This window comes from Helianthus annuus, chromosome 14, assembly GCF_002127325.2.
Source record: "Helianthus annuus cultivar XRQ/B chromosome 14, HanXRQr2.0-SUNRISE, whole genome shotgun sequence".
NCBI lineage: Eukaryota > Viridiplantae > Streptophyta > Magnoliopsida > Asterales > Asteraceae > Helianthus > Helianthus annuus.
Genome location: NC_035446.2, coordinates 11343756 through 11360230, shown reverse-complemented (window position 1 = coordinate 11360230; position 16475 = coordinate 11343756). Strand labels below are relative to the sequence as shown.

Here is a 16475-nt window from a genome sequence, read left to right as displayed (position 1 = left end):
AGGGATGGTTTGCAAATGAGCCCAGCACCCCTATTTATAGCCTGAACAGCAGCTCGGGCACGGCCCCGTGTCCATCCTCCTTCTCTTTCTTCATTATTTGCAGTTTGTCTGCATTAGTTGACCACACCCCCGTATCCGCTGAGCACGACCCCGTGTGCAGAAGCGTATCTGTACTATCAAGATTTCCCTAGATTATGCGAATCTTAGAGTTGACCACGGCCCTGTGTGCGCTGAGCACGACCCCGTGGTGGGCGATAGAAGCTTCTACAACTTTGTCTTTTCTGCTGACACTTGGGCACGCCCCCGTGCTCATTGAGCACGGGGCGTGTTCAGCCTTTTTTTCTCTTGTTTTGCTCTGGAAGATGCTGTCGGGGAGGTCGGCCACGCCACGTTTGTTCCTTTTCTTGTATTTATGTTAGATTTAGCTGCCTTTTTTGCTTCTTTTGTTCATTTGAGCTCATTTAATCCTGAAAATACAAACGGAAGACAAAAACACACGTTTTCCAACATTAGTACTAAAAAAGGTTAGTTTTATGCCACAATTGATGTAATTTATATGTTGCATTTTGTGCACATCATCGTCATCATCATCATCATCATCATCATCATCTAGTGAGATGCCATAATCCTCCACCGACAATGAGGTATTAGCGTTAAGGTCCAAGGCCGTGGTATAGGCATCGGAAGGAGTACCAACCAGGGTGTATTCACCAGTGCTCGCTGTCTTTGTGCGTTTGGGCGGCTAAGCACCGTATACCTTGATTGGTCCAGAACATTTTTTGTGGTCCTTCACAACCCTCCAAACATGCTCATATTGAAATGGTTGTTCGGTGGGGTTATTCTTTCTATCAGCAACATTTCGTCCGACATACCACTCTTTGTATTGTTTTTGTTGCGTATGTATAGGTCGTTGAATATGTTCACCTTAGTTTTAAACATGGTGCCAATGTGACCTTAAGTTATGGACAGTCCTCTCTTGGGAAATTGATGGCTTTTCAAGAAAATCTCTAAAAATCATCCCCAAAATACACCCACCCTTTGACTATTTCTGAAGACCAGGTCTTCAGAAATGTGCACGTAAGCCTTGGCAAGCAGAACCACTTTTTCCAAGGTCCATTTGATGCGTCTCACTTCAAAAGATGATTCCGCAAATTTCGTGTTTTTTTTTGTTTTTTGTTGTTTTCTTTTGGGTGGATGGAGTAGCCTCAACACTAAAGATATGAGGCTCCACAAATGATGTTTCGGTGCTTGGAATAGCAGGACTCTGTCGTTGTTGTTGTTGTTGCATTTGTTGTTGTAACCGCTGAAACATCATTTGTTGTTGGAACTGCTGAAACATTATTTATTGTTTAATCACTCCAGAATTTTGGTCGAACTGTTGAAAACCAATATTTGGTAATGGTTGGCTTAGTTGTTTTTGTGGAAACCCAAAGTTTGGAAGTGGTAAGTTTGGGTTTTTATCTGCACTACCTTGATTCAACAACTCGGTAAAGTTTAGTTTTTGGTTTGGATTCATTTTTTTTATGGTGAGATAGGTGATGAAATTTGGTGATAGTTGCAGAATCTTATGTGTTCTTTAGGTGATTCAACTGGTAGTTCTAAATATAAGGTAAATAGAGTTCAATGGGTAGGTAAGTAAATTACATGGAGTAAATGAAGTTGGTTAATTAATTAAATAAATGAAGTTGGTAAATTACATTTATTCGTTCTTTTGACATAAAGTATGAAAATGAAATGAAATAAAGATTATTAAATGAAGTTGGTTGATTTAATAAATAAATGAAGTCTGTGTATTAGTTCTGTTGAAAGAGTGTATGAAATTTAAATGAGGTTTTGATTTTAGTGTACTGAGATGATTTAATTAAATGCTTTGTTTTTTTTATGAAAATTGAACTTCATAAAAACCAACCAAAACCGACTACTATCTCCAAGGCGGAGAAAGAAGTCGAACACCAAGAAAATACAAAACAACCAATTACATTACATCAAATGAACACCATCGGTTCCAGTCCACTACCCCACCCTTAAACCTATGTTTGTACCATAAAAACCCCAATGTCTTGATATCCGCAACCAAATCCACCACATTAGACGCCTTACTATTGAAGACCTTATCATTCCTGGCTCGCCATAATCTCCAGCATGCAATGATAATGATACCATGAAGGATCGTTTTCTTGACCCCCGCCACTCCACTATGATCATGTAAATCCACCAAATCCTTGACGTGAAAAACAAACGGTCTAGGTATGTTGCACCAAACAGAAATCGCATTCCACACCCCCAAAGCCATAACGCAACCTGTAAGAACATGCTCTATAGTTTCTTCATACGCCTCACACCAAACACAAAACTGATTATTAATGGCAATGTTTCTTCGAGCAAGAGCCATCTTAGTTGGGAGGCGATCCAAAAACGCGTGCCACATAAAAATATTACATTTGTTTGGGGCCCGGGAACTCCAATGAAACCCGAAAGTAGATGCACCATTATCCAAACCTCGCAACCATTGCTTGACAGCAGCGACTTCAAACCCATCATTAGAGCCATGAGACCAAACCCACCTGTCCTCTCTACCGTCTAAGCTAATCGCCTGCAACTGAGCCTCCATCGATTGTTTGTCAATGACCTCTTCAGTAGTGATCGGAGCTCTAACCCAATCCCATTAAAAACATGGCATGTCCCTATAACCTTCATACGAGCAGCAAGCAGTACAAGTTTAGACTTCTCGAGAGCAAAGAGAGTAGGATAAGAAACTTTTAGCGGCTCACTCCCCAACCACGTGTCCAACCAAAATCTAATTTGCCTCCCATTCCCGGGACTACCACGAATAATACCATTTAGGCCAACCCCCTCTACCTTATGTTTATTCCAGAAAGTAACGCAATTTTTCTAAACGCCCGGAATGGCATTGTTAATAGGCGCAATACCCCAACCCCTAGAAGAGCCATGAATGGAAACGACTACTCTTCTCCATAATGCATTAGGTTCATTAAGAAACCTCCACAACCACTTGACTAACATCGCATTATTATTGACCTCAAGAGGCGCTATCCCCAACCCACCGTCTTTAATACGTTTAGTAACAATCTCCCACGAAACCCAACTCATCTTTCGGACATCCTCCGTGCCTCCCCAAAGAAAGCGTCTCATTAGACCTTCTAGCTCACCAATAACCTTCTTAGGCGCCTTGAAAAGGGAAAAGTAATATGTTGGTAGACTATCCAACACCGACTTTATCAAAGTTAAACGTCCGGCAATAGAAAGGGTATTAGCTTTCCATTTCGAAAGTCGCCGCTTAAACGAAGACACCACTGGTTCCCAGTTCGACACTCTATTCATATTTGCCCCAACCTTGATGCCCAAATACGAAAATGGCAATGCACCCTGCTTGCATCCTAAAGTCTCTGCCATACCCACAACATCTGCGTCTTCCACTCCCACTCCATAAAGCACTAATTTGTGGAGATTGATCTTAAGACCTGAACATAAATAAAAGATACGCAAAATACGCTTCATATTAGTGAAATTAAACGACGACCACTCCCCCATAATCATAGCATCATCCGAAAGAAAATGAGACATAGCCGGACCATCATTAGGAAGCTTGACCCCATGAAAAGCACCTATATCACATGCCTGATTCAGCATTCCCGAGAAGGCCTCCATCAAAATAATAAATAAAAAGGAGAAAGCGGATCTCCCTGTCAAATGCCTTTTTGACACCCGAATTCAAAGGTAGGGGAACCATTCACTAAAACAACGACTCTAGATGAAACCAGGATACCACGAATCCAATCACACCAAGCAACAGGAAAGGCCATCTGCGCCATGACCGACAATAAAAACTCCCAGTTAACGTTGTCGTATGCCTAATCAAAATCGATCTTGAACAAAAAGATTTTCCTGTCTCTCTTCTTTGCCCAAGCAATAACCTCATTGGTCATCAAAGGACCATCAAGAATATATCTCCCGGATAAAAACGCTGACTGATGCTCAGACACTAGACTACCCAAAATCGACTTCAACCGGTTTGCCAACACCTTGGACACCACTTTAATGATGCTCCCTATAAGGCTAATCGGTCTAAAATCCCCCAGGCTCGAAGGAGCACTAACTTTAGGAATCAGTGTAATAAAAGACGACCCAACCCCCGAGCTAAACCGTTTCACCTCGTGAAAATGACCCATAATATCAACAAAGTCAGTCTCGAACAAGTCCCAGAAATGCCTAATGAATCTAAAGTTAAATCCATCAGGACCAGGAGCTTTATCCGCACCACAATCAAAAGCCGCTCGTTTGATTTCCTGCACCGAGAACTCAGCAACCAACCCATCAGCGTCCACTAAGTTCAACGAGGACATCCCATAACACACAAGCTTCAGCCGGTTACACAAAGAGTCTTTAAACTTATCCCGGAAAAATCCCATAACCTCCCGTTTAATACTAACCGGATTCGTTTCCCACCTCCCATTAACCTCCAAACCAGGAAGATGATTAGACGCCTTACGTTTGTTAATAAACCCATGAAAATATCTCGAATTATCATCCCGATGAGTAGCCCAATTACACCGCGCCTTCTGTTTCAAATCACGATAATTAAAATCATCTAGTTCTCCAGTTCGCCGTTTTATCTCTTCCAAAGTCCAAACCTCCTCCTCAGATAAAGTTCTACTTTCCAAAGCTTGATCTAACACACAAAGCTCATGATCCAAAAAACGCCTCTCCTCTATTTCATTCGCTTTAACCTCAACCACCCAATTGGAAATATTATTACGTAACATCTTGAACTTCCTCATTAGAATCGAGTCCGGGTTACCAGTGAACGAGCCATCTTCTAAGGTGCTTCTAACAATCATACCAAAATCATCCCGACCAAGCCACGAGTTTTAGAATCTAAAGGGTTTAGGGCCGAAATTTCTCGAACCCATCTTCAACAACAGAGGACTATGATCAGACTTATATCTCTCTAAAGCAATATATTCAACGCAGGGCCATTCCATAAAGACATCCCAGTTCACAAAAATCCTATCAATGCGACTCAGTTTCACACCTGCAACAAAAGTAAAACGCCTCCCTTTCAAGGACTACTCATGAAGGTTCGCTGCATCAATGATATCATTAAACTCATTAGCCTCAACCACATTAAAAATAGAGTTCTGCCTATCCTCCGCGCTTCTGGCCGAATTAAAATCCCCAGCCACAATCCACCTACTAACCCCCTCACCAACCAACCCAATAATCTCTGTCCACAAAACACGTTTAGCAACTATATTCTGCGGAGCATACACATTGAGCACATGACACGGACACCCGCTCCCTTTGATCACCCCGGAAACAAGAAGCCAATTAGGATTTTTTACCACCCTGTCCATGACGAACACATGAGGATCCCAAATAGACAACAAACTTCCCGATCTACCCGTAGAAGGCACCCAATCATAAATAAAATCCCCAACCCCCCAAAAACGCCCTAAGTTCACCGATCCAAAGAACTATATTGTGTTTCCTGCAACATTAAAAAACTGACCTCATTATGAGTCCGAAGACGACGAACCCAATCCGCTTTACCGTGATTCCCTATACCACGGATATTCAATGAAATAACATTCATTGATCACCGTATTGATACCCTTCAGTACGCAACACCTCTTTAACCTTCGGCATGAAATCACTCAAGTTTTCCACCCCAAGGCTCTACTCAACTCCACTGTTTCCGATGCTTCTAAATCAATGGCTGCTTAACCACTGCCTCACTATTATTCACCTCGGCATGAACCGCTACAATAGAACCACTATCTAAACTTCCGGCTGTAATTCTTTGGTTGAGATCCGGAGATAGAAAGCAATCGTTACCGGCTGCTTCACCACTACCACCCGACTCAGAAGCATCAGATAAAATACCAATCAACTTGTCCAAGCCGAACATGTCGTTATTCTCCCTTGGCCTCTTCTTAGGACGTTCAAGAGAACCACTACCCTCACTTCTATTTTTGAATAGTGATTTACGACGAAACTTCTTCCTACCAGTGGATGTAACAGTTTGCACTCCGGAAGGCTCAGCCAAACCACGAACATCACCAGCCCCAAGAGAGATACCATGACTATTCCCAACCCCATCATTGTCAACATTCCCCAACCCTTCATCCCTTCGCACCTCCCCCTCCTCACAGTGAGCAAACACATTCTCATCCTGCTGCATAAGGTCATCGACCTTCTCCTCCTCTGGTGTCTCCGAAGTAACATGTCACACCCCCAAAATCCACACGCGGAGTATCACCGCTTGGAGGCGTGACATGACCAGGATCCAGCCACCAATCATATTGAACAATGTATTTAAAATAGATAAAACCCAATCACGCAATATAATTGGTGTTTCAAAACTAGTTAATCAAGTTCAAATTAAATAGCGGAAGCATAAGATGTGGAATCAAAACATAAGTTCAATAAGTTCATAAAGTTTAAATATTTAGAATGGGACATAACAGTCCATATCCCACAAAGACCTCCTCCTCGCACAAGCTCCATAAGCATCTAACGACCTGCAAGGCATGTAACAACGAGTCAACAACAAAGTTGAGCGAGTTCACAGTAGGTGTTTGTTATAAAGTAGTTTTTCAAGAACTATGAGTTTGTTTGCAACTGCAGGTTAAATCAACTTTCCTTATTTTCCAAACCATAAACGGTGGGGGCTACCCCATGTTGTAAACCACTAGACTAGATGTATATATAAGTGTCCTTCCCAATCCGAGGACAGAGGTACATATTAAATACGTAGGTTTAGCGCTGGTGCCCTTCCCAATCCGAGGACAGAGGTACGTATAAGAATACGTAGGTTTAGCGCTGGTGCCCTTCCCAATCCGAGGACAGCGGTACGTAGTGAATACGTAGGTTTAGCGCTGGTGCCCTTCCCAATCCGAGGACAGTGGTATGTAGTGAATACGTAGGTTTAGCGCTGGCGTCCTTCCCAATCCGAGGACGGAGGTAAGTAGTCTAGTAGTGGTGAAAGTACAAGTTCCGTCTTAGCTATTTAATCCCATTCCCAACCCACCGGGAATCCCATGCCTTAAGAGTGTGAACTCACCTTTGGTTGCTCGGTTTGACTCTCAAAAATAACTAACAGTCAAGGTCGGTCAATCACGTCCTAGTATGATTACCACTTAGTTTATTAGTGACTTCAAATAAGCACGAAGTTCCTACACGCATCTACCACATAACATGCACTCACTTTAACGGTTCATGCCCATATTAACATCTCATCTATTCCCATTCATAAGTAAACATACGACATTGCACATAACACTTTCATTGACAAATAACATGTTAGATCGTTCTCAGATAACCTACCCGACATTTAGACACGCAAATTACTACCTATGTCGTTTCAGCTTTAACATTCAAAACTGGGCTGTTTTCAGGAATTTTAATAAAATAGTTAACTTACTCCAAAAATTCCCAAATTTTTACAGAACGGGTTAAACGATCCAAATATTATTTTGTAAAAATTTTGGGGTTCAGTTCATTACCAATATTTCAAAAAAAACATTTACCGGACTGCAATCAAATTTGTCACTTTCTGACTACAGTCTAAAGAATAATTCACTTAAAATTCATCGTAGGTCCGATTGACGAAATTCTAGTTGGGGAATGACCGTGACATCAGTGATCATCTACAGTATAAATTTCATGAGCTAGTTCTACTCAGGTTTCAAGTTATGACGAAAAACACATCACACATTTTCTGCAGTAAAAACACAGCTTGAGCTGCTGTCCAAAAACAGACCTTTAAAAGTAGTAAACAACCTCGAAAAATTACGATTCCAGTGCCTTTTGATCCGTTTTTCAAAAATACATAATTTAGGCTTTAGAAAATCAGTTTTTCGATTTATTATGATCCATTTACAGCCAGTTGAAGTTGGCTGAAAATGCTAATCAGCATGCTTTTTTTATAGTTTAAATGTTACTAAAACGTATCAACAAATGTCCTAACAACGGGTTTATCAAGAAATCAACGATCAAACATCATGCATGCTTTAACCAACCGTAATCCAACAAGATTTCATCTTTATGTAAACTTATGTTCATGTTCCTTGTTCATTTTCTTTTTATGTTCTTGTGTTAAACATCAAACAACAATCTTTCGAATAATCATCATACAAGTAACCAAGAGTGTAATCAAAGACTTACAACTAGCTCAAAGGCTAGGGATGAACTTATGAACAAAGGATGATGATGAAGATGAGGTGTAGAGCAAAGTATGAAGTTCCTTCAAGACCTCCAAGCTTCAACCTTCAAGGATAACCTTCTAGCACTTGGAGCAAGCTTGAAAGTGGAGTAATGGTGGTGACAAGGTGGTGGTGGTGGCGGATGTAGGGAGGGCCGAGAGAGAGGGAGAGGTGGTGAGGGTGATGGAGTGATCTTGTAGAGAGAGAGAGAGAGAGAAATGATGATTCTTGTAACCACCCTACTTATAATCATTTCACTAATATCTTGGCAAGTGAAACAAGTAAAGAGGCCCAATCAAAATAAGAGTAAATATTCCATGGGATTTGGTGATGATGAGGGTGGGTCCCTCCTTGGAGCCGAAAATATAGAGGGGGGGGGGTTAATTGTAAGTTTTGATCTTAAGTAGGTAATTATTTAGGAGGTTAAGTGTAATATCTAATGCATTAAGTGTATGTCATATTTTCTAGTGTGTTGGGGTATTCGGAGACCATGACTAGTTCAGAAATAATAAACCAGTGTTTCTGACAAAATTTTGGTGTCCCGGGTAATGTCCGGTTGTTCGGTTAGATACCGGTTCGTTAAAGTGCTAAGTTGTTCCGTTTAGTGTCTTTTATGTATCTTTTTGTAACACTTTTAATTCCCCACACTTAGGAAAGCCTACATGACTATTTAGTCAATTTTCTGCACAAGACTAGTATGTTAACAAGCATATGTAAGTATGACCCAGTAGTCAGAAAGCAGTTAAGTAATTCAGCACAGTCATCAAGCACTTTAATTAACATTAATAAATCGTACTGATACATATAATTATGAGGGTTGTCACATAACATCCTCTTCATTATCCACTACACAATCAGGGGTCCAATCACCAACGTCTTCATCTACCTAAACATTAAACAATTTACCCCTCCAACTGATGTCCACCCGATCCACTATCCGTTTACACACCTTAGTTAAAACACCAATAAGAGCATACGAAAAAATTGTTATCGTCACCCGACATGCTTGCCGAGTGAACCATCTTACCATACCTACTGTCAATCGAGTCGAACACTTGGTCTAACGTCAACTGAACCGGTACCCCATGCACTTGAATCCATGCAATACGTTCCTTCTCCATACTAACATTACCGTCCCAAGGAGCTAAGGACGTAAACCAAACGGTCCAACAAGAATTATCATTAAAGAACCTCTCCGCTTCACCACTTTCATGAAAAACCAATACAACAGTAAGCCCTCCCAAATACATGATGTCCATTGATAAGCATCCATTCTTACGAAGCAACTGTTCAATGTAACCAAGGTATTAAAATCCACCACCCTCCCAACAAAGGCATACCCATTCCATTCAGAAAACCGTTCCACAACATCGTCGACTCTAATGATGTCCACTTTGTTTCTGTTCATCACTGAGTCCAGAAACGACCGACCAGGACCTACTGCCGCATTGTTAGACCCATTCAAAAACGGACTACCACCCCCCTCGTATGCTACCCCAGAACTAGGGTTTGCATGAGTCTTCTGATACGTTGCTGTCGTCTTCCGTATCGGATCACTAACCGGCTTAGCCACCTTCTCACCATCCACAAACCGGGCAATCGTAATAAACAACTTATATGAGCCAATCCAAACGTCCGATAACTCCTCCTCCAGTCGCTTAATATCTTTAACATCTGAGAAGGATACGAACGAAAACCTTTTACCCCATTTATCTACCTTCCTGGCGATATACGACCCTTCGTATCTACCGTAACCTCCCAACACCTCCATAAGATCTTGTGACGAACACTTTGGAGGGAGATTCGAAACAAAGAACTTTGATATTACCTTATTGTTACCCTTAACCCGATGATCATTCCTTCTCCTTTTTCGATGACGAGCTTGTTCCCATTCTTCTGGATCTGGCCGCCTTTGGTCGCCCGACATAGTCGGAGCAATTAGGGTTTTTTTAATGTATGAAAATTAAATGAGGTTTTGATTTTAATGTAACGAGATGATTTAATTAAATGTAAGAATGGTACAATATTCAAAATAAGGGTACCGTAAGTTTTTTAAAAATATAAAAACAAAGAAATATCCTTACATAAAAACTAAAGAAAACTAGATTTAATAAGCAAACATATTTAAAAATAAACACTAACTACTCCCGGGTTGCCCGATTTGCCCAAAGGTGTTCCATCAAATCACCATGGATTGCATGATGCGCCTCCTCGCTACGTAAATTTTTGAACCTTTCGAGTCGTGCTTGAAATGCGGGCACGGATCCATGATTTTAACTTGGTGGATCATCTTCATGATCATCACGTGCCTAATTAGATATAGCATGGCATTCATCCTCCACAATCATATTATGCAATATGATGCACACATACATTATATCACTAATATTGTCTAAGCTCCAAGATCTTGCTGGACCATGAATAATTGCCCACCTAGCTTGAAGAACACCAAAGGCTCTCTCGACATCCTTCCTTGATGACTCTTGATGTTTGGCGAAAAACTTCAATTTATCGGCATGTGGGTATGAAAAAGTCTTGACAAGTGTTGACCATTCTGGATAGATTCCGTCTGCAAGATAATATCCTTGTGTGTATTATGTTCCATTCACTGTAAAGTTGCATGGTGGCGCATTCCCCTTTAAAACTTTGTTAAAAAGTGGCGACTGATTAATCACATTGATGTCATTGTTTGAACCTGCCACTCCAAAATATGCATGCTAAATCCATAGGTCATGAGAAGCAACCGCTTCCAGCATAATGGTTAGTCAACCATGATCACCACTCGTGTACATACCTTTCCATGTAGTTGGACAGTTTCTCCAAGTCCAATGCATACAATCAATGCTTCCAAGCATTCCTGGGAAGCCATGCACATTTAAATGTTCCTCAAGTAACCGTTGGATGTCGGTTTCATTTGGTCTTCTAAGGTACTCTTTACCAAAAATTTCAATAACAGAACTATAAAACTTTTGTAAACAAAGGATAGCAGTAGATTCACCAATGCGTACGTATTCATTGATTTCATCGGTTGCTACATCGTATGCCAACTGATGAATAGCTGTTGTGCATTTTTGTTGAGGTGAAAGAGCCTTTCCACCTATTGCGTTAAATCTCTGTGAAAACCAGTTATTATGTTTTATTAACCTTTTAACAATTTGGTTAAATAGACGAATGCTCATCCGGAATCGCCGTCTAAAGAGATACTCGGGGTACACCGGATTGGGAGCAAAATAATCATTCCACATACGACCATCACCATCTCCATGACATCTTTCAATGCACTTGCATTTCGACTTTTTTTTTGGGGGGGGGGGAGAATGGTTGGCCCTACCGGTGTCGAGCTCCAAAAATTGTTGCGCAATTATTTCAATATCATCTGACAATAGTTCTTCAAGTTCCTTACTTGCAAGATCCACAAATGGATTTGGTACACTCATTTTGTTTATATGGGTTTTGATGACGGGGTAGCTCAAACCTTAATAAACTGATTAGAGACACAACAGCTTAAAAGGTTGAAAGGTTAAAAGGTACAGAAATGGTCAGTTGTCATGAACAGTAAAAAGGACAAGTTAGAGCCTTGTCACATCACCCTCTGCGTGTCCAACACTCTCACAGCCGTAAAAGAGAATATGTGCATAGAGAACAACCTTTTATCCGCAGGTCCAAAGGGTTCAACCCCTAAACGGGTAATTCCTCCACTGTATCCTTGGATCCATGGTCGCGAGCTTCCTCTTATAGAATACATCTTATCTATAAGTACTAGCTCCAACAGCCATATCAGACACTCCAGATCTGCTGAGTTCTTACCTACTCACTGATCTTCTCTTCCTCCTTGAGAACAAGTTTTGTGCTTGCTTCTCTTCTTCACTTCAAACATCATTGCTTCACAAACAACTTAATTCTGGCTTGAATTCCCTTCAATCCAAAATTGAAAGTGAACAATAAACAAGTGATCCAACCCCACGTGCTACAAACGTGCTACAAACGTGAGATCACTCCGGCGGTTGGGAGGACTGTGCACTATCCCCCCCCCAACGTGGGAGGACCCCACGACCTACGTTAGGCTAATCGAAACCTTGAACCCTTTTACCCCGGAGATATCGCTACAGGCTTTGGTCTTGTATTTGTTGTAGCAACAAGTTGGCACCCACCGTGGGGCTACGCCGCTTACTTTATCTTAAAGACCAGTTGTGTAGCTCCATTTTCTCTTTACATCATGGCTGAAAGCGAGTCTCTTGGCAAGGTAAATCAGGTGCCTAACAACACCGATTTAACACCATATCCTGGTCGGATCTCACCGGTTAGATCTACACCTCTTTCTACTCCCGGAAGTACTCCAACGGGAACTATGTTCCCGGAGTTCACTTCTTTTCAAACTCCAACTCCAACCCCATCTCGATCAGGGGTTGCATCTCCTCAAATCGGTGCAATGCGTACATCAAAACGCATGGATCTAACACCCGAGGGAGTAGCTAGAAACTTCTTATAACTGAGATCTCTTCTCAACTAGCATGTGAACCTAGAAAGGAAGAAAAGGGTGAGAATAAAACTAAATTAGGAGGAGTCTAAACTCTCATTATCACCTGGCCCTCTATCTCTTCCTTTTAGCAGCTCACGTTTAATCACATCTTACCTTGAAGCTGGTACTAGTGTGACAGACCAACCACTCAAGCCCTTGAGCTTTTAGGAGGCCAAGTCCAACCGCTTTTCCTTTATTTACCTCCCAACTCATGCATCTATTGGGCATAAAACTACTCTTGATCAATTATGGCAGTCACCAGCTTCAAGTGTTCCCCCTCCCATTGCTACTTCGTGAAAACAAGCCATGGCCACCCTGGCTTTGGCTCAAGGTATGGTCATGAGCACATCCATGGGAATGCCTTATATAGTACCATCAGAAAGCCTTCAAGGCTTTAACCTTATGCCCCAGCTGTTGACACAGATGAAGACATCTTTTATGAGTACCATCAGAAAGCCTTTAAGGCTTTAACCTTATGCCCTAGCTGATGACACGGATGATGGCACAACTTCCTTTGCAGCACGTGAAAAGTGGATGATGACACAGAAAGCCTTCAAGGCTTTAACCTTAATTTCATCAACCAAGTGCCAACCACTCACCAGGGTACCTCAAGCGGTAACCTAGCTTCAAGGGTAGTTAAATACCTCTCAAAACCTTACAAGCCCAACAACTTGTCTTGCTTCTCCCAATAAATTGTTGAGTACGAGTTTCAAACCCAGATAAAGATGCTATTACGGTGCTGAAAACCACCTCCAAATCTTCGCCGGGGCAGCAAGAATTGAAAAATGGCCCAACCCCAGATGTTGTCTCATGTTCATGCGAACCCTTGAAGGGTCTTCACGCATATGGTTTAATGACCTTCCTGAACAAAGCATTCAGACCTTTGACAATTTTAGCAAAGGTTTCCCATAACAACATGACGATGAAAGTCTCAGAGACTTCACCGAAAGGTACAAGAATGAAGGTTTAACTTACACCAATGAAAAGATTAGGGTTACAGGGTTCATGAATGCTGTAAATTCCAAATGTCTCACAAGAGACTTTAATAAATGCCTGCCTAAAACCCTGAAGAAACACTCAAAAGGGCTGAAGCCCACATTCGAGAAGAATAAGCTATAGACATCAAAGAACAAAAAAAAGAGAGAGTGAGAACTCTTAATTGGAGCTTCCAGTATGGCTCTTATGACAAACGGTTCAAAGGCTCGGATTGCAGAAGGCCTGAAGGCCGGAACCCTCCAAGCTGAGAAAAAACCATAAACTTTACAGTCTTAACCAAGACTCCACAGGAGATCTTGGCAACCAAAGAGGTAAAACACAGCTTCCGCCCTCCTCGACCTTTGCCAAAAAACAAAAGATTGGAAAAATCAAGCCAATATTGTAAGTTTCACAAATAGAAAGGTCACCATACCAATGATTACTTCCAACTCGAAAAGAGGATCGAAGAAGCCGTCGAGTCCGAACTGGCTCACTTGGTTAAAGGGGTCAAGGACAAGATGGTTGAAGAAAAAAAACAAAGTAGGAAATGAACATGGTCGACCTTGAAAACAAAGCTTCCCACAAAACATCATCATTCCAAGGCATGGGAACGTTAATATGTTTGCTTCCCACCACCGAAAGGAGAGTTGCTTTTAAACCCTCTTGTGATGGAATCCAACATAGGAACCATCAAGACACAAAAGGCTTACATTAACACTGGTGCAACCACCAAAATCATGTTTGAGAAATGCTTTAACCCTCTCAGAGACGATAAACGTTCAAAGCTTCAACAGTCTGAATCCTCCATCGAAGGTATCGCAGACATACCTATCAAGCCTTTAGGCCAGATAACCCTTAACGTTTGTTCAGTGAGAGAACAAAGGGAAGAACCGAACAATTCACTTTTACGGTGATCAATATCCCCTCCAACTATGATATTATCATAGGAAGGCCAGGGCAAAGTGTGTTCGGAATGGCAGTTTCAGTTGGTCAAGGCACTGTGAAGTTTCCCACTGAAAAAAGGATAACAACCCTTCAACCTACCCAAGAAGCTTTTGTGGTTGAAGGAGAAAGATCAAGAAAGGATGAAGATGATGAACAAGGGTTGGACATAAACCCAAAATATCCTCAACAGGGGATAAGGGTAAACACTAACATTTCCAATAAAACCCTCTCATACCTTGAAAAGCTGCTCTTGCACTATGTCGATGTCTTTGCTCGATGCCCGGAAGATATAACCGGCATCCCTCATAGCATTGTTGAACAATGAGTTATGGATCCCACCTGATGTCAAGCCCATTATACAAAAGAAACGGAGTCAAACCCCTGAAAGAAGCCTTGCAGAGTGTCAAGAGATGGAAAAGCTTGTTTTAGCCGGAATCCTTCGAGAGTTCAAGTATCAATCATGGGTAGCCAATCCGGTAATGGTTTAAAAACCCGACAAGTCTTGGAGAATGTGTATCGATTTTAAAGACTTAAACAAAGCATGCCCAAAGAATTGCTACCCACTGCCCCAGATAGACCTCAAGGTTAACTCGCTCACAGGCTTCCCGTCCAAGTGTCTTCTTGACGCCTAAAAGGGTTACCATCAGATCCTAATGAAAGAAGAAGATGAAGAAAAAACCACATTCCACACTGATAAAGGTATATCTTGCTATCAAAAAATGCCTTTTGATTTAAGAAATGCAGATGCCACTTATCAACGTCTGGTTGACAAAGCGTTTACCGGACAAATCGGCAAGAACATTGAAGCTTATGTTGACGATCTTGTGATCAAGAGCAAAACGGAATACCAAGTGCTCGATGACATACAAGAAACCTTCCAAAACTCAAGAAAGATCAACATGAAGCTTGATCCAGTCAAGTGCTCGTTTCAATGGCATATCATGGGGAAACAAAGCATAAAAGCTAACCCTCATGGGATGTGCTAACAAGAAAGACTTTCGATGGAAAGCTTACAGCTTTGAAGCGTTTTACCTCAAAAGGAAGCCTTCAACCAAATGAAGCAACACTTGGCTTCACTCCCAACCATTTCAGCTCCAGAAACTGGAGGAACGATCTCTGTCTGCCTTTCGATTGCTAAAAATGCCATAAGTACGACTCTGATCATTGAACCAAACAAAGTTCAGATACCCGTTTACTTTTTCAAATCTTCAAAATAAGTAGAATTCAAATATCCTTCTTTGAAAAATCTTGCTCTAGCCCTAGTCCAAACGGCTAGAAGGCTTCGAAGGTACTTTCAGTCACACCCGATATAAGTGGTCACTGACTAACCTATTAAGAATGTGCTTGAAAAACAAGAAAATTCCGGACGATTAGCCAAATGGGTTGTGAAAACTAGGTGAACCCAAAATCACCTATGTCCCGAGAAAAGCTGTCAAAGCCCAAGTCCCAGCTGATTTCATCATAGAAGTCCCTAAAGAAGTCAAAACGGAAGTCAATACAGCCTCCACTGAACCCTCCGACCCCCATACCTGGAAGCTCTTTACCGACGGAGCTTCCAGCATTGAAGGGTCAGGAGCAGGGCTAGTTCTAATTGATCCTAACGAATCGGAATTCACGTATGCCCTTCATCTTGAATTTCAGACTACAAACAACGAAGCTGAGTATGAAGCATTGATTGCTGGGCTCAAGCTTGCAAAAAATATGGGTGTCAAAAGGCTTCAAGTCTTCACAGTCTCGTTGCTTGTTTCAAACCAAGTAAGTGACAACTACATAGCCAAAGGAATGGGGGTTCAAAAGCTTCAAGTCCTCAC

At 41.6% G+C, this 16475-nt stretch overlaps 1 protein-coding gene and 1 pseudogene across 1 annotated transcript; both read right to left on the bottom strand.

Moving 5' to 3' along the window:
- Positions 1–2892: 2892 nt before the first annotated feature.
- Positions 2893–3669, bottom strand: LOC110906407. The gene has a single exon (XM_022151543.1). It carries the CDS (start codon positions 3667–3669, stop codon positions 2893–2895), a length of 777 nt encoding a protein of 258 aa, XP_022007235.1.
- A 6865-nt stretch (positions 3670–10534) lies between these two features.
- On the bottom strand, positions 10535–11662 carry LOC110906408 (annotated as a pseudogene).
- Positions 11663–16475: the final 4813 nt, after the last annotated feature.

Coding starts and splice junctions, on each gene's coding strand:
- LOC110906407 (XM_022151543.1), bottom strand. CDS start 3,669: ATGGAGGCCTTCTCGGGAATGCTGAATCAGGCATGTGATATAGGTGCT.